Source organism: Melospiza melodia, chromosome 18 (assembly GCF_035770615.1).
Source record: "Melospiza melodia melodia isolate bMelMel2 chromosome 18, bMelMel2.pri, whole genome shotgun sequence".
Taxonomy (NCBI): Eukaryota; Metazoa; Chordata; class Aves; order Passeriformes; family Passerellidae; genus Melospiza; species Melospiza melodia.
The window spans coordinates 16,274,550-16,294,120 of NC_086211.1; the positions used below are offsets into that span (position 1 = coordinate 16,274,550).

Sequence of the window (19,571 nt, forward strand, 5' to 3'; positions counted from 1 at the left end):
TCTTCTAGTGATGACATTTTTGCTATTCAGACACAGCATAAGGTTGCAGGTTATCAGTAATTCTTTCTCTTTTAGCAAAAAATAATCCACAATGTATTATAGACAAAGAATGAGCAGAGAATGCTTAGAATATCTGTGAGATAAAGATGTTTCATCTGGTTGAAAATGAAAGGGAGAATGAAATCAGAGAGGGAAAAGGTAAGGAAAATCTAGGAGGATTTACACTTCATACAAACTTTTAACAAAAATAAACTGCACCTATGAAGAAATAGATGCAAATAGTTCTGATACCTTTTTATCAGCTTGATGGATTTGAAGGCCTCGTCCATGTCTCCAGCAGTGAGATAGTAGCTGAAGTTCAGCATGGCATCCTGAGTGGTCTTATCACAGTCTCCCAGTCCAGTGAAATCTCTCATGGGTCTTCTTGCAGCCATCTGAGAGACTGTTCCTGAGCCAGACTCTGATGCTCCCTTCTCAGCTTCTCCCAGCTAAAAGGAGACGGTTGTCACATACGTATCAAGCAGGTTGAAACTTACTCCTTTGTACATGGAATGAATTGAATTAATTGTATTATTCCCACTGCAGTCTAAGTTTTTTATATCTGCAGGACCATAATCAATAGCATCAATAGTCGCGAAGTTTCAGAGCTTTCTAGAAAATGTCACAAAATATGGAATATCATAGAATATCAATATCAATCATTATGCAGAAAACCAATAAAGTCTCAATCCTCAATGTCAAATGATCTGTCTGGAGCGTAACAAGGAAACTTTCCCAAGCCAGGCACAGAGGAAGATCATCTGAGTCATGAAGGATGCCAAAGTCCATGTACACTCTACCCTAATCGGATAGTTACGTAAGATAACTAAATTTTAAGGCATACAGAAGCTAATAAAAGTTGTATTATATTATAATACAATGGAAGTCCTGGGTAAAGTAGAAGACAGAAATCAAAAGTGCAAATCTGTTTGACTAGAACTTGAGGAATTTTTGGAACCAAGACAGTAAAGACATTATGGTGAATAAGGAGAAACCCTGGAATGAAACCTGGTCAACAAGGCTTGTATCAACTTGATTTACTGTATTTACAGCAGACTCTGCTCTTTTACTAAATTAGGTTTCCCAAATGAATACAAGTTATGTAAAAAGTGACATCATCAGAAAGAGACAACCGCCTACCAAGAAAATGGAAGCAAGAGAGGAGCAGAGGATGAAGGAAGAGCACCAAAGCAGTGCAGATACTTACAGGTTTATAGATACATCCCCTTCGAAAACACAACTAATGGCAGCAACAATCCATACAAAGTCAAAAAAAAAAAGAAACAATATCAAAGTAAAATAGCATGAGAAATGATGGAGAAATGTTAAAAGGAAAGATTGGAAAATGCAGCATATCACATTTGATCCTTAAATTTAAAGGAAAAAGGAAAGCAAAACACAGTATAACACTAAAAGCTCAGTCTGCACAGGAAGACTGACAACAGACAGTGCTTTGAAGAAAATGAATTGCAAAGTGCTGTTCTGAATCTGAACAAAATAAGTAGATACATTCTCCCTGTCTAACAGTGCTCCCAAACTACACAAGTAGAGATTAGAAAATCTCCTTAATATTAATTTCCTGTAGATTTTACAAAACTAAATACATTAGTATAGTAAATGGGCTCTGTTGCACTCCCCCTACAAGACAGGAACAGAGCAATCCTCATCCTCAGAAGCACCAGGAAACTCAGGTCAGAACTTCACCAGAAACCAGTTTGTAGGTGAAAGGCTGCAGCTCACCTAGTATGCACGGAATTATGTAGGGTATTATTTACCTGAGATGCAAACAATTTTGGATTGAAATCAAGTTTTAGAATTTAGAGCCTGCGCTCTTGGCATTTGCAGCACACAGGCACTTGTTGATGGTGCAAGATGACTATTTTGCTCCCTTAGGTATTCCTGCAAGGAAGTAGGATGCTTCTGCCAAAGCCAGTATGAAATGTCCTGTCATATGGCCTAAATAAATCTCACACACACACCCCTCTTGTACTTGCAATAAACACAGTGACCAGATAAAGCAGAGTTTTTTCCACATCCCTTTTTCAATTGCATTACCTGGTAATTCCTGTTTCTTGTACACTTGTACATCACATTCAGTTTACAATACCCATAAAAAGCCATCTCACTACAAATTCCACAATTCTGTCAAGTTCATCTGCATCAGAATTATCTTTATGCCATTTCTACATGTGATGCATCCCCTGCCATTGGAATAGCTCTACCTACCCCAGACTCAATTTGGTTAAATTTGATCCCTGTACAGTGGAAAGTCTGAATTTTTGGGAGGGAAAGAATTCTTAGAGATTACCTCACCTTTTTTGCAAAGTAATAATGTGGCACCTCTATGCCAAGAAGAAGTTGGTAGGATGAAGGCAATGGAAAGCTGTCCTGCAGCAAGAGGCCATGCTCTTCAGTGCTGAAGAATGATATAATCCAAACATCCATCTGGAAAGGGAAACGAAGCACTATTTTTATGCTGCAATGTCCTTCTTTTTATTTTTATTTTCCATATTCACTTGGCAGAAGCTTCTCTTGACAATAGCATGACCTCTACATTCAGACACAGCTGCTGAGAGGGCAGAGCCACACTCTTCCTCCCTGCAGCAAGCAGCAGCACCTTGCTCTGCATTCCAGACTGCTCCACCTCTGCAACCAGCTTCACCCACCAGAAAGAGAAAAGCCCCTGGCACAGATGGCTGCTTCAGGCATCTCTCTGAGAGATCTGGCTCAGGGCAAAGAAACAGAATCACAGAATAAGAGAATCACAGAATGGGTTTGGTTGGAAGGGGCCTTAAAAACTATTTTTTAAAAAAACACTTTATTATTCCCATTTTAAGTTTATCAGCTCACTGGCTGCTTTGAGTTCCCAGGAGATATGTCATCCATGCAAAAATAGTTCCTCTAACAGTTTAAGTATTGACCTGAGTCAAAATAACATTTATTTCCAGCAGAAGTTAATCAGACTTGTCATTTACTAAGGCATAAGCAGACAGTAAAATGTTTTGTTGAATAAGGGGCAAAAAGTTGCATTCCTTTTATATCTTTTTTTTCAACTTTACTTAGAAGCCAAGCATTTTTAAGTTTTTTACTTGAGTAATATTAGGTTCAATTGTTCTTATCTTTGCTAGAAGACCCTAGCCAGGCCTTTTGAAACATCCCTGTCCGATTTCTCCTTTTTACTTTGATCTTTTCATGATTCTTCATGGTTGATTTTAACCAACAAAAGACAAAAAGAGCTTTCTATATCTAATTTTATAAGATTAGTTAAAATAAGGCACAAATAAAAAAACTTGAAGTTAAAATGGATGTGTCAAATCAACGCAATGTTTATGCAGGATAGGCAGTCCTGTACAAACAAAGTGGTAAGGAGCACTACAAGTAGAAGAGCAGGAGAAGAAAGGAAGAATTGTTTGTATGATGAAAGAAATTTTTCATTAGATAATTGTTGATGAATAAAAATGAAATCTTTTTCTAATGTAAAAAGGACCATAACAGATAATTTGGGAAGTCCATAAAAATGCACAATATCTCTCTAGAAAAGCAGAAGGTAGGAGGGACTGGGTAGAAGAGCATATTTCTCTGTTCACCTTAACAGTAGTGTCCCTGTTAATCTATCAAGTTAATTCTTGCTGCTTAAGTGTACTCAAGATTAGCAATTTTTTAAGTTACAAACTTCTAGATTATCCATCCACCCAATAACGTCACCTGAAAAACTGCAGTCCAGACAGAAGCTTGCATTATGGTCGTTCCCAAAATTCTATCACAGCTAAAGAAATCCCCTTTTTTTCTTCTTCACTGTATGCAAGCTTGGCCCAAGTCAGAGAGCTGCCATAGAGGGACTGCCCAAAGCACAGACAGCAAACACAGGGGTCACTACTCATTTTTGCATGTAGTAATATGTACTACCCACTCCTACATCTTTAATGAAGCACAAAGGATTTACTACTTGGACAGGGAGAACTCCATGTAAAACAAGATAAAACAAATAAAAAAGACCATACTTTGCCCTCAGCCTGGATTTTCTTTTGGTCTGGAGGTTGGAGGCCTGTTTCAGGAATTACTTCACATACAAAAAGTCTTGGTTCACTCTGGTCCCAGAAATGGCAAGCAGGGATGTGACTGTGCAACTCTGGATACTCCACTACAAACCTACCAAGAGACAAAAAAAAAAAAATGTAGAAAGGGAGACAAAGTAATTCCAGCCCAGTCATTGCATGAGTGTAAATAAAGCCAAGGGATCATTCTCAGTTATTTATAGTCTGTATTAGAACATTAACCAGATACATTTTCCTGACTCCTAACATTTTACACATGGCAAGGACACTTCTAGTTTGGTTTGTTACACTGAGAGTGGTGACAGGACATAAAGCATTTCGGTAGAAAAAAAGTTGGTACCACCTATAAAAACAGGTACTCAAAATCTGCCTGCCCTGGGATTGCAGCTCCTACAGAAACCCTTGAACATCTACCTCAGTGCCTGCTGCTGTAACACAGGGGTTACCTCAGCTCTGTCTTCAAACCATGGAATCATTAAGATTGGAAGAGCCCTCTAAAATCACCAAGCCCAACCACGCACCCAGCAGCACCACCACACTGACCCTAAACCATGTCCCAGAGTGCCACATTCGTACACTTTTTGAACACTTCCCAGGAAGGAAGCGTTCCCACCATTGCCATGGCCAGCCTGTTCCAGCGCCTGACAATTTTCCACCTGAAGAAATTTTCCCTAATACCCAATCTAAATCTTTACTGGCACAACTTGAGGCCATTTCCTCTCATCCTATCGATTGTTACCTGGGAGAAGAGATCAACCACCACCTGACTACTGCATGTCAAGAATTCTAAGGCACTGTGGAACAGCACAAGGACTTCCCCTGCAGCCTTGGTGTCCTGGGTTGACTATATGATGCTTTTATCCCCAGTAGTCTTGTTCTGTTTATGCTGAATAATAAGTTTTGCACCTTTAAGACTTGTTGCAGACAGTGAAGGGGGGAGAGAAGAAACTGCAGTTTGTTTTCAGACACTGCACTCACTCCTCCACATTCCTGCTCCTGACTGTGTTGTCTGTGGATGAACAGACAGCGGGACAGAGCTCTCCTTTGCTTTTAGTTAGTTTTAGCTAGCTGAGGCAAAGAAGTTCCCTGGACCGTGGGTTTTTTTCTTTTTTCCCTTTTCTTTGGACCTTTTGAAACTGCTCTGGACTGAACACCCAGCAGAGCACTGGCAGCTGCACCTGTGGCCCACCGGGCCGGGCCTGGCCCCCGAAATTTCCAGCACCAGAGGGACTGATCAGAGCCTGAGCGAGCTGAACTGCAACCCAGGGAGGGGCTTTCTCAGTTTGTCATCTCTTTTGGAGCAACAAGGGGTTTTATTGTGTAATATTGCTTAGGTTTTATTGTTTAATAAACAGGTTTTTCCACTTTTCTCCAAGGAGGTATTTTCTCCCAAACCAGTGGGGGAGAAGGGCCAGTTGAATCTGCTTTTCTACAGCAGACCCTTTGGGGGTTCTCTCCCAAATTTGCCCTGAACCAGAACACTTGGGAAAGCCAGTCTCTGTCAGCAGTTAAAATAATAACATCTTACTGCCTCCTTTGGGCATTTCAATACTACTTCAGTGCCAGCTATGTCAAGACTCCAGACATACAGAATGACACTATTTTAGCAATGGCTTAGTATTCATTCTTCTAAAAAAATGTCAAATTATTTAAAAGAAAAACCAAAGACACCATTTAAGTATTTCCTCACTTGCTGTCACCACTGAAAGGTGAAAGTTGTGGGGAGGATTGGAGTAGGGCTAGAGGGCAAATTGAAAGAGACATTCAAAGAGGTGCAGAAATGGCGTAAGTCCTCTCCCTGCCATGGAATTCAAAATCAGTAAATTGCAAATCAAAAAAAGAATTTGTGTAAAAAAACCTGGGAGTGTTTAGATTTTGCCTCAGGAGGTGGGAAGAGAAGCAGAAGAGGTGTAGATTATTATCACTTTCTGCTGAGTTTGAAGATGCTTCAAAAGGATGCACAGATAAATGGATTATTCACACAGACAGTACTTAACCCTCAAACAGTAAAACAGCATTCCTGGCTTGGGTTGGCTTCTGTTGGGCTACACAAGATACTGCACTTGGAAACAACTTCCTCACTTAACTCTTGACAACACTACTCCTAACTAACCAGGATGTAAGGCCCCAGATTTGCATTTGCCTTAGTTTTTGATGAGCTGGGTAGTTTCTTCTGGCTTTCAGAGGTAAGGAGAGTAATTCCTTTTCTTTGCTAGTAATACCCATAGCTGATAGTAGCTAAAAAAGTAATCCACCTGTTCCAATGTTGGTTTCTCTTAAGAAAAATACAGTCAGAAAAATTATTGTAAAATCAAATGGGAATTTGTACTCTAATATTATACCATACTTTCACAAGCATTCCCACTTCACTGCATTGTGCTCCTAGGATTTCTAATGCACTTCCTACAAGCACAGTTTGCACGGACAGAAAGGCATCAGCTCTAAAGACATGTCATGAGTTTTTACACACACAAACTCAATTTTTATTATATTTTAAAAATACCTTTATTCCTACAAGGATCTTCAGAATGTCCTCTTCTCAGTTCCCTATTATGTAAAGTCTTCAAGGAAGGGTAGCTTTCCAAGATTTTTTTTAAATTTAAAGATCTGGATCCTGAGTCCAATCATGTAATAACTCTGTATAAAACCCCCAACACCAAATCATTCTCTCCTCAGAGATCTCTAGCCTGATATGGCTTCCAAAGTGCTAGTAGCTCCCCCTGAATTTCTCTTCTATGAATTTGTCCAGTACCTCCATAAGCACTTCCTTCATCTTCTCTACTGACTTTGCAAGGAGTTCCTTGGCTCAGCTGCATGTTGGCTGAAGAACTACCTACTGCTTATTTTGAGCTTGCTTTCGGGTGTGTTGGTATGGCATAGCCTGGTGACTGGCTGCAGGGCAGGGCATGCACCTCAGGGGTAGCTTCTGTGAGAAGCTGCTAGAAGCTTCCACCATATCTGACAGAGCCAATCTCTGATGGCTCTGAAGATGGACATGCTGCTGGCCCAATTAGAGAGGTTGGTAATGCCTCTGTGATAACGTGTTTAAGGACAGAATCAGAACAGAGCACATGCAGTTTTCCCCCTGGAGTGGGGAGGCGCCAGGGTGGCCACCATGCTGGCACAGCCCAAGGTGAGCCTTGCCTGCCTGGCCACCCCTGGCCAGCAGCACCACAGGCAGAAAGGCAGGGGCAGCTTCCCCCTCCTGCTGCCCTACGTGAAGAGAGGTGTGCAATAGCACCAGCACCATGGGAAAAGAGCTGTTTTAAGGGCTTATTTTACTTCTCATGATCCTCCTCTGACTCTGTTAATAATAAATATACTTTATACCTTTAAATTTAAACCCATTTTGCCCTTAAGAGTGTTCTTCTCCCAGTCCTTATCTCAACTCATGAACCCTCTGTTAATTCCTTTTTTTCTTCCCTCCTCTCTGCCCAACTTTAAAGACAAGGGTAAGCGAATGGCTGCCTCGCGTTTGGCCAATGTCAAACCATGGCATTCCCTAGCTCAGATTATTGGAATAGATAGGGATGCAGCTTGATGGACGTACAATTCCGTGTTAATTAGTTCTTTAGAAATAAATAATTAAATTCATACAAACTCCTTCCCAAGACAGAGGAATGTCAGAATCAGGGTGTGCTTGTCTCAACATGGCAGATTTCCATCTTAAATCCACCATTAATGCTTCTTGAAGCAAAAGCTCCTTACTTGCCAATGCTTTGTCCAGCAGAAAGGTTCTCTCTACCATCTCCCTGTTCAGCCTTGAAATCAAAGAGCGTAACTTGGTCCATTTCAACATCATAGAAACAGATCTTGGAATCAATGTTCCCATCCACCTACAAGAAAGGAAAACAAAGGGTGCTGGAGCATGCAGTCAAAAAGAAGAATTAGGTAAGTTTATCCCATATGCTTCATGCCCTCAGCTTTCTTTCTTAGTAATCACATGAGGTCATTCTTACTAAGAAATACCAGAAAATTTCTGGTTCTTTTTCTATTCCAACAAGCCAGCCTTGGATTTCTTTTAAAATGCTACAAAGCAGCTTTTGTAACTAAAATATTCCTTTTCTGAATTTCAACACAGAACAAAGCCTTAAGAGATCTTAAATAATGCTGGGACATGACACTTCATTATATGACTCAATTCACCGCCTGGACCAGGCAGGTTTATTTCTGAGAAGTGATTCTTGCGTCCTCAGTAATCTTGACCCACACCAGCCTATGAACCAGTGGAAAAGTTCCAGACACTGAGTGAAGAGCTGTGCCTCACCCTGCTGACAAGGATGCTGACTTTGCTGCCATTAGCATTGCACTTCACAGACAAAATGTCTCCATGGCCAGGAAGCAGCTTGGATAAACTCTTGCTGTTGCAGTGCACTTTTGCCTCTCTGTGGGAAGGAATAAACTTCAATTACATGGTGGCAAGCCACTGGCAATTTAGCAAATTATGGGTAAGACTTTTAAAAACAAACTATTTTGACTATATGACACAACTGCCCCAGACTCCCACTTCCTCTCCAGAGGATTGCTGCCACTGCCTTTCTTTCAGGACTAAGTTAACAGACACTCTTTCTCAATGAATCAGCAAGAATAAATGTCAGTGTTTCTACAGGATTCCCAAAACATGGCTATACAGCAAGAACATCTGAAGATAATTCTCAATTCAGAGGCCTAATTTTCCTACAGAAATAACCTGAACAGTACCATGAATTTGGAATAGAGTCCATTCACATAAAAGTTCTATGTATGGAAAACACAGAGTGCAGCAGAAGTAAAGAAATGTCATTAGCAGGGCACATTTATATATTTTATTATCTCAAAAGGATTTTATTGCTGTTATAGATAAAAACCCAGAAATCAGTCAGCAACAAAGAGGAAAAATCTCATGAAACAAAAGAATGCAGCAAAAAGTGACAGTAATTTGAAGTGACAGCAATTTAGAGCTATAATACAATCTCATGAAAAAAACATGTTTGATTCTATAAAAATAACATTTGTTCTCAGCCAATTACAGTGCCCTGAAATTAAAGTGTCATAATTTGAGAAAGGGTATTTTCAGTACCAAGTGCAAAAATTTATCATAGCATGCATAAGTAAATCTATTTTTTCTCACTATCAAACATCATAATACAATATTTATGCTAGTTACAACCTGCCCAAATCTAATAACCTTCAAACTGTCCCAGGTGGAATGTGTGTGATCTCAACCCAAGTAGTTTCCAGATGGCAACTAACTAGATTTTAGCATTCCTCTGGTGACAGCACGCAAAGAAGAACAGAATCTGTTTCACTCTTCAGGTTTTTAAGCTTTTCAAAATTATATTTGTCATCAGCAGCTACATTTTCAAAATGAACGTCATGGCAGTATCTTTTTCATGTTCGTCAGTATGAGAGTACAGCAACCTTTGAACAAAGTCAGGTAAACTCCTTAACCTAAACAAGAGAAAGAACAGTCTCCACAGTTCTAGGTTCACTTTCTCCATAGACTCATTGCAACAAGTTTCCTGATTTATGAGGAAATACAAGACCTGGCTTTATTTCAGCTCTTTTGAGATTCAAGTCTTGTTCAAGATACCAAAAGAAATGGGACATCCTTAGCTCGATCATCCATAAATTCTCCACACACTTTAAAATGCACTCAAATATCCCTCATGGTATCCTCTTTTTAAAATAATAATCATCATCCTCATCAATCCATGACTTGCCTAATAATTCCATGGTTCCTCCCTTGCTTTGGAAATACGCCATCAGTTCACGAAGCTGCATGTATTGTCTCAAGATTCAAAGGGACTGCTGCTTTTCATCAAATCAAAACCAGCTAAAGATTCCCCACAAAATACACACTTAACTACAAACAGATTATTTTTAAAGCCTTATTAATACCTGCGTGAGAGATCAAAGATTTTCAAGTGAGCCAAATCAGTTCCCACAGCCAGGAAATTCCCACAGACATCCAGGAGGCACGGATTCCCCTCTGCTTCAGAGAACACGAGCAGCTGTTTAACTGTGCCCTGGCAAGAAATGTGTAACACCAGGTTTGTGTGGCCACGGCCTCACTAGAAGGGACTTATTTTGTCACCAAGTTGAGTCACAAATTGCTGAACTTCTCTGTTAGATTAATCACTCCAAGCAAATTGGAGAAACATACACACAAATTCAATCTGGGTTTCAGGTATGTACATAACCTCAAAAAAAGTCTAAATTTAAAGGCATCCTTCTGCAATAATTTCCTCTTTAGTAACACAACCTTTACCAAGTGAAAGACATACAGAAATATCAAGTCCCTGAAGGTCCTTAAATATATAGCTGTAAAAATAAATACATTATATTTATGTGATGAATCACATCCATTCTAAAATAAAATATTTGCTTCCTAAATAAAATTATGTATCACAGAACTCTGATAAATAGATTGCTCTTTTTGGTTCTCATAGACTAGCAGAGGCTGCAAATGTTCACACAAAATGTGCAAGTGATATTTTTCATTATCTTGTGAGAATATTCAGTACTGTCATCTTCCTGAAAGTATATATGTATCTCAACCTGCATGCAATTTAGATCGTCTTAAAGTCTATAAATACTTATTAGTTACACTGCAGTAGTGTTCAGAGAGGCAGACTTTTAAAAGAACACAAAATGTCAAAGATCTTTCTGCTGAAATACTCAAAATATATTTTGAGTATTATATTATGACAAGGAAAAGTTAATAGACTTAGGAAGATCATGCACATTACTTTTAAGCTCTAACACCAATCTTTGAAAACAACAAGGTCTTTTTAGCCCTTCACGGTTTTCTCAGTCCTTACCTGCCAGGTGCGGACCTGGATCCGATATGGCTCCACTGTGTACAGATTTTCTCCATGAACACACAGAACTGGAGAGTCACAAAGGAAAGAGCCTGAAACAATCACAACAAAGTCATCGTTACGATAAATATGTTCTGTAAAAAGAAAAAACAAGTAACATATAGCACACAATTTCCACTATCTTGCACCAAATCTCTTTTTCAATCTGTCAGTCACTATTGAATCCCAGCTCCTTGGTGTTTTAGCCTTCTTCCATACTGCCACTACATTTAAAAGCTGGGGTTCCCATTATAAACAGGTGTTGGTACACTCTGTCCATGGAAACAAGTGAGAAAGGAAGGGCAAGGAGTTGATACAGGGAGGGAAAGAAAGAAAAAAAAAAGTGCAGTGTGAGGTTCTGGTAAGAGAATTCACTTTTCCCTTCAGTGAACTGCTACTGAAGAGAGATAACAGAATCTCTGCCAGAACAGTGGCTCTGCAATAACTTCAGAAGTGGTGTAGACTGTTAGGACCTCAGTGGTAATAAAGCAATGATTCAGCATGGAAAAGTTATAAAATATATCAGTAAATATAGACAAGCAGAAAACACTTAATGATTCTTAAAAGACAAATCTCAAGATTTAGGATGGAATTGATGGAATTCTACACCACTTATTTCTCGAGGCAGAAATATTTAGGGAGAATTAATCATTTAAAAACCTAATTTACTCTACTTGGCACTGTACAGAGTAATTTATGGGATAACTTCTCTTAAGAGCTGGGACACGAAGCCTCTTTCCCAGACCCTTTGATTACACTTTCTCTCAAGCAAAGTGGAAAAGCGTTCAATAGTCATTGCCATGTCTTATCTGTAAAAGCAACAGGACCGACAGCTACAAAAGCAGGAAAAAATTGGTCTTCTTGATCAAATCAATGGTTTACTTAAAAATTATAAAAAGAAGTTGTTCTAGCCTCACATGGTGTTTTGTGCAAGGCCCTCTATAATGTAATTTAGCTACATCATATAAATGCTTTCTCTAGCCCTGAGGGTTTTTCCAGTCCAGAAGAAGGTGTCCCGGCCCATGACAGGGGGGTTGGAACAAGATGTGCTTTGAAGTCCCTTCCAACCCAAACCATTCTTTGATTCCATGCTTACAGTGCATCAGCTACCATGAATGAATGTATAACTCTGGAAGAAAAGAAGCATTCAGACTCTGACCAATGTTTTAAGTCCTACCTGCACTTCTAAAGGTATCTCCTGAGCACTCAAAGACAGCCACTTGTTTCCCATTCCAGAATACTACAGCATCCTAAAACAAACAAACAAAACACCAAATAAACATATATTTTTAGTTCCTTCTGGAAGCATGCAGGAATTCATGCAGTAACATGGCAAGAACTCCCCTACAATAGCCACCAGTTACTAGTTCCTCTGGACATTGGGTTGGGAGGCTTTTAGCAACCCAGAGGTTCTCTGGGTTCTGGTGAGCACCTTAGAGCATTTCTGAGTCCCTGTTCTATCTTAGAAAAAACCAGCTCCACTGCAGCACCATTGCTACTGCTGCAACAATACCTTCATAACACACTATGATGAATATTAAAAAAAAATACTTATCTTAAAGACTTAGGAAGTTTGGTCTTGATAAACCTAACCAGGCTACTGATTAGGCAAATAAAAAACAACAACAAAAAAACCCCAAACCAATTAACCTGAGTAGCAAAGACTCCACTAGCATTCATGTCAACACGAAGGCTGTGAGTGGCTCCTGTGCTGAAGATCGTCACATTGAAGAGGCTGGGAGACACCTGTACCACGGCCACCTGCTGATGAAAGTGTGCCAACATGGCCTGCTCACTGAGGATCACCACAGAGCTGATGTTGTTCACTGCCAGCAGGTTTTTTCGGGACCCCCACTGTATATAATGGGAAAAGAAAAACCACACAATTTTATCTCTAGTCTTGAATTGTCACAGCAGCGTCACAAGAGAAGTAACATGGGAAAGGACAGAATAAATATTTTCATATATATGCAAAGTCCTACTATCTAAATACAAACTATAGGGAATGACTGGGAAATATGACAGATTCAAACTATTATGCTTGCTATCCAGTGTACTGGTTTAAAAGACATGTGTCTGCCAAGGAAGGCAGGAACCTTCCTGGAACAGAAAGATGGCACCCTCCCTCCAAATTATTAACTTCACAAACACAGGGCTTCCAGGAAAAAATATGGGAAAAGGAATAACAGTTCTTTACTAGAAAATATATATCTATAAAACAGAACAAACAAAAAACAACAAAGAAAAAAACCCATAAGTTTTCCCACCAGTCAAGCAATTTCCCCTTGGCTGCAGTTATGACCCCATCCAGTGGGGGGCGCCATGGGGCGAGGCAGAGGGTCGGCAGCGGCTCCCCCGTGGCTCCAGGGGATGCTCCGAGGTGAGCCCTGACCTCCCCAGGGCTAACGGCAGCCTCAGGAAGACAACAAATGGGAAGCAATTCCTTTGAGAAAACCTAACCCCCAACATTATCCACCCCAAATTTTTTTCCCATACCAACATGTTACACTGAACTTACACTTTTTAACTATAGACATTCATGCATTATCCTAATTATATACATATATACATGCAGATATGGATACAGGTACAACGTCAGACAGTTCACCCCAAAACAAGGTCCCTTTGAGGTATATGTTATGTTTCTGCACCACCTAGTAAGTGCAACCACGTCCCTGAGCAAAGACAACCTGACAAATGTCTTTGTCTTTGCTTAGGGCAGAATTCATCCAAATAAGTCTTTCCTAACATACCTCTCATATGTACCACTAGAATCTTATCACCATCTGCGGTACACAGGGGTTCAGATGGGGCAGGGCCAGCTCGCTTAGTGGAACGTCTGTGTTAACTAACCCTGTAGCCTTTGCTCAGGGCAGATCCCACTGCATGAAGGTCCTACCTCATGTTGTCTTCAATGTTGTTTTTAGCAGTCCATTGCAGTGCTCAATTTCCCCAGGAGACGCTGCAGGGTAAGGAATGTGGTATGCCCACTAAATACCATGTTCTCTAGCCCAGGTGTTTAATAAAAAGTTCTTGAAATGAGTCCCATTGTCTGACTCAATCCTCTCAGAGGTACCATGCCTCTAAAGGACCTGCTTTTCAAGACCCAGGATGGTGTTTCAGGCAGTAGTGTGAGGCACAGGGTAGGTTTCCAACCATCCAGTGGTGCCTTCTACCGTTGTGAGCATGTAGCTCTTGCCCTGGCAGGTTTGAGGCAGTGTGATGTAATTGTTCTGCCTCCCCATACTTATACTGGATCACCACCTACCATACCACAGGGGCTTCACCTGCTTGGCCTGTTTGATGGCAGTGCACATTCCACTACCATGGATTACCTGGGAGATGCTGTCCACAGTTAGATCCACTTCTGAGTCTCATGCCCCTTATAGGTGGCACCTCTGCCCTGACAGCCTGAGGCATCGTGGTCCATCCAGCTAGGAACAGCTCTCCCTTGAGTTGTGAGTCCAAATCTATATGTGACATCTCAATTTCTGCAGCCTGATCCACCTGTTCATTTTCCACTTCCTCATTAGCCTGATACTTGGGGACATGGGTATCCACATGACACACTTTCACAGATAGCTTCTCCACTCAAATGGCAATGTCTTGCCACTCTTCAACAAGTCCCAACTGGTTTTCCTCTACACTACCAGTTGATCTTTCTCCATCTGTCCAGCCACCCCCATGGAGCATATGTCAATCCCCAAAAGTCAGTATAAAAGTAATTCTTTGGCCACTTCTCTCATTCAGCAATGTCCAGGGCCTTTGAGTTGCACAAACTGGCTTGACCTACCTTCTCCTTTGGTACCTTCTGTAACTTATCACATGGGGCTCCATTTTCAGTTCATTCCTGCAATGTGACAGGAATCATTACTGAAAAGAGTGTAGCTTGTTTCTCAGTTGGCAGTTGATTGTATGGTGGAGTTTCCTCGGCTTACATCACCTATTTCTGCTCTTCATCTGTCAGAACAAAATCCTCACCTTGAGGCCAATTCATAATTATTTCCAAGATCCCAGGGTGATCTGGGTTTCCAATACAGGCACACTGTATAAGCAAGGCAATTGACTTCACGTAGCATCAATGGCGTGATGGGTAGAGGGAACCTTTTATTTTAACATCCACCAGTCAGCGCTAGTAGTCAGGGTAGCAGGAGAAGTTGTGCCTCCGTGCCAATCACCTCTGAGGCAGTCTGAACTCCTTCACAGGCTAACAGGATCTCCTCTCTTGGGGTGTAGTTGGCTTTGGACCCCCTGTAACTTTGGCTTCAGAATCCCAGTGGCTGGCCCAGAGTCTCCCCAGGCACCTTCTGCCAAAGGCTCCAGGACAAGCCACTGTATCCAGCTGCAGAGTGGAGCATGTTCTTCACCTCTGGTCCTGTCCTGACTGGGCCAAGGGCTATGCATGAGCGATTTCCTGCTTGATCTGTGCAAAGGCTTGCTGCTGTTCAGGGCCCCAGTGGAAACTGTTCTTCTTGTGGGTGACCAGGTAAAGAGGGCTCACAAACTGACTGTACCCCAGGATGCAAATTCTGGAGAAACTTATGCCACCTAGGAAAGCTTGCATTTCCTTCTGGCTGGTCAGTGGAGACATTGCTGTGATCTTGTTGATGACCTCGGTGTGTATCGCGCCATCCGTATTGTCACTTCATCCCTAGGAACTGGATCTCTCGAGCAGGTCCTTTGACCTTAGTCTTTTGGATGACAAAATCAGCTTTCAAGAGAATCTGGATGATCTTTTCTCCTTTCTCAAAGAATTCTGCTGCCTTGTTGCCACGTGTGATGATGTCATCAACGTATTACAGATGTTCAGGAGTCTCATCCTTCTCCAGAGCAGCCTGAATCAGTCCATGGCAGATGATGGGGCTGTGTTTCCACCTCTGGGCAGTCAGTTCCAGGTGTACTGCACACCCCTCCATGTGAAGACAAACTAAGGCCTGCCCTCTGCTGCCAGAGGAATGAAGAAAAACACATTAGCAATGTCTATAGCGGCGTACCACTTTGCTGCCTTGGACTCCAGCTCATACTGGAGCTCCAGCATGACCAGCACAGCAACACTCAGTGATGGTGTAACTTCATTCAAGCCACAATAGTCCACTATCAATCTCCATTCCCCATCAGACTTCCACACAGGCCCAATGGAGCCAAAGGGCAAGTGGGCCTTGCTGAACACTCCTTGGCTCTCCAGCTCATGGACCATCTTGTGAATGGGTATCATGGCATCTTGATTTTTTGATACTGCTGGTGATGCACTGTGGAGGTGGTAATTGGTACTTGCTTTGCTACCTTCAAAAGTCCTAACCACAGAAGAATTTTCTGAGTCCAGGCAATGTGTTTAGCTGCTTAGTTCTTTCTGTCTCCACAGCAGCAATTCCAAAAGCCCATCAATGTCCTCTTGTGTCTTTAAAGTATCCATTCTTAATGCAGTCAATGCCCAGAATACGTGGGGTATCTGGGTCAGTTACAATGGGGTGCTTCTGCCAGTCGTTCCCAGTCAAGCTCACTTCAGCTTCCAACAACCTCAGCTCTTGAGAACCCCCTGTAACATCAGAAATGGAGACTGTTTCTGACCCCACACATCCTGGTGGCATTAACATACATTGAGCACCAGTGTCAACTAAAGCCTTGTACTCTTGTGGGTTTTGCGTGCCAGGCCATCATATCCACATAGTCCAGTAGACATGGTGGTCCCCTGGTGCCCCTACCTGGCTAGAGGCAGGACCCCTCTAATACCAGTCCTTGTGAATACATATGGGAGGTACCTTCCAGCAGGTCAGATACTTGCCCATGGGAAACTGGCACCGCACTCACTCTCATTGACTTCCCTTTTCCTTTCTCCTTCAGTTCTTGTATTCAGGGTGCCAGGACACAGGTTTCCTGTCCCACCATCTCATGTCCTCTTCATGGTTGAGTAGGAAATATCTTAAGTCAGTTTGTAAAGCATACCCTCTGTCTCTCTCTGGAGGGCATCTGACTATGACTTCAAGGACTCTGATTTGCACTGGTGCTACAGGTAAGCATCTCTCCCTGAATTTCTTATTATCATCCTTGAGACTCAACCAATGTCTCTACAGCAGAGATGTGGGTCGTGGACCCTACTCTCGTAGTTCCTAAGTTTGCTTGCTACAGAGCCCATTGTCTCTTGGTTGCCCCTGAGATGCATGTTTGCCATTAAACTGGAGTATTCACATGGCCCCTGATGTGCCAGACTCCACCACATTTGCACTGTGCACCTGACCTCGTTAGGGTCATTATCATGTTGTCCATTCCTCCCAAGAAGTATCTCCAACACTGCCATTTCTCTCAGGCATTGGATCCTTCCTCCATGGTCTTGCATGGCTTTTTATGATGGTGCTCCTGCAGTCTGACCCTGTAAACAAATCTCTCTTACATTTGCTAGAAGCCACTCCCAGAAAGAAAGGGGTCCTGACTCCCTCACAAACGCCTGCTCAATGGCCACACCCTTGGCCAATGTCCCTAAAGTCTTGTTTTGGTACCATCAAGTTGCATGCCTGTACGTGTAACGTCCCAAACTTCAATCAACCAAGCCAAAAAAGCCTCACCCCCTAATCACGTAATGTCTTTTCACAGACTGCAGAGACTGTCAAGCAACAGGGACTCAGTGATGATCTCAGGCTCCTCTGCTGGCTTTGAGGGCCCTGGTTCTGCATCATCATGAGCTGGGCACACCTAATTGGTTTATCCTTCCTCACTGCAAAGGGCCGATGCTGCTGCTGGCTGTGGCTGCCCCTGTGGTTTAGCTGGAACCTGGACATTTGTAACATCTGTTTGTTTCACTACTGTGCTATCCACCTTTACCTCTGACTGCAGTGGTTTTGCTGGACAGTGTCCCCAAACTCTGTGGCAGGTTTTGAGGCAACTACACAAGGTAACCTCACTCTGTCTCTGAATGGTGAATGGACCTCACTGAATAAAAACATTAAAAGAAAATATCTTTAACTTCTAAGGGAAATTTAACTCTTCAGAAGCTGCTGTTGTAGGCCCAAAGAAGTGGGTGAAGGGTTGGGAGAAAACTCCCTCCTGTGTTGCTTCCTCTCAATAGGTAGCATTATTAAGGAAATCTCAAAGATCCAGACCTCATGTATGATAGTTATATAGCCTTGTGCCCACATTTCAGAAGAAGTTTAAGAGCACTGAATTCCTCACCTTATTGAACCATTCTACAAACAGGGTAACAGCCACAATGGCCTAAGTTATAGGACCCATGTTTGAACAAATGACCTGCAAACAGGAAAAACATAGCCATGATCACATGCCAACCAAACCAGGGTAGGCTAGACCACACGGTGCTGCCCAACAAGGTTTCTACATCCAGGACACAAATGGGTTACTCAAGAATTAGTATTCTCTTTTCACCCTTTCCTCTCAATGCCCTTGAGCCCCACATTGGTCACCAATTAACGTCCTGGTTTAAAAGATATATGTTTGCCAAGGAAGGCAGGAACCTTCCTGAAATGGAAAGCTGGCCCCCTCCCTCCAAATTATTATAAGTTCAAAAATACAGAGCTTCCAAGAAAAAAATACGGGAAAAGGAATAACAGTTCTTTACTAGAAAAAAAAATAAAAAAACAAACCAAAAAACAGAAGAAACAAAAAACAATAAAAAAGCCCAATGACCAATTTCCCCTTCAGTGTAGTTACAGGGGCTGCAGGGGATGTGCTATTTCTGGACAGTGCTCCATATCCTGTTACCTGGAAAAGGCTTGAATGGGAAAGCTGACACAATCACCTGTGTCTATTAGGAGATGTACAAGATACTTACAGAACACTTTATTTCCTATATCCTGGATATTTTGTTACTGAAGCTTGTTAATAAAACACTTGGATTCTCCATTTTCACAGCACTTCTGTTTTAACTTTGTAAGTAGAATGGTGTTACAGACCCTCACTCCATACCAACACAGAGCAAGCGAATACCATTGCTTTTAAAATACTTTCCACTCTTATGAGAAAACAGAATAATAGCAAATATAAAATTACTTTCTCTTGAAAGTCACCAGATATATTTGATTTTCTTTCCTTATAAAAATAATGGGAATTGTTCTCACATATGAAGCACAGCAACAGAATGATGTAAAGTATAACAGAAACACTCAAAAATTGAAAAAACCTAATAATATGGTATAAAACCCAACAACCAAAGATGTTGGAGAACCTAAAACACAAGCTTTGCCTTTTTAGCAGAATGCTGGTGGCAAAAAAAAAAGCTGTTCATTAATATAAAACTTTTTCAATTTAAATTTATGATTGTTACACTCAGCATTTCTCTTCTGAGCATATCAAAATGCTATTAGGCATAGAATGACAATATTTAACCTCATTGTGACAAAATATTCCAAATAAATAAAAATGCCGCATCCCGACATTTAACAGACAATATGTTAAAATATATAGTATTCCTTTCTAGATGGCACATCTCACCAAAGAATATTTGGTTGTAAATATATATTTTTATTTTCACAACTACCAGTGAGATGAAACTTTACACTGAAAAAGTGACAATAGAAAAAAACCATTAACTAATAAAATAATTCATTTAGTCAGATTTTCTTGTCTTTTTAATAAATTTAAGTAAAATTGACATTCCTGATAATCCTTTTTTTCCCAGAAAATAATT

General features: G+C 41.2%; 1 protein-coding gene across 3 annotated transcripts in view; it reads right to left on the reverse strand.

Moving 5' to 3' along the window:
• The window catches only part of IFT140 (intraflagellar transport 140), an 83,215-nt gene that overhangs the window by 43,527 nt on the left and 20,117 nt on the right, over positions 1 to 19,571 (reverse strand). For all 3 annotated transcript variants that reach the window (XM_063171353.1, XM_063171354.1, XM_063171355.1), the window contains 9 exons: positions 12,587 to 12,790; positions 12,114 to 12,186; positions 10,898 to 10,989; positions 9,975 to 10,102; positions 8,362 to 8,479; positions 7,803 to 7,930; positions 4,041 to 4,188; positions 2,353 to 2,484; positions 292 to 488 (listed from right to left, as the gene is read on the reverse strand). In XM_063171353.1, the coding sequence (XP_063027423.1) occupies positions 292 to 488; positions 2,353 to 2,484; positions 4,041 to 4,188; positions 7,803 to 7,930; positions 8,362 to 8,479; positions 9,975 to 10,102; positions 10,898 to 10,989; positions 12,114 to 12,186; positions 12,587 to 12,790 (1,220 nt within the window). The remainder of the gene's footprint in view (positions 1 to 291; positions 489 to 2,352; positions 2,485 to 4,040; positions 4,189 to 7,802; positions 7,931 to 8,361; positions 8,480 to 9,974; positions 10,103 to 10,897; positions 10,990 to 12,113; positions 12,187 to 12,586; positions 12,791 to 19,571) is intronic.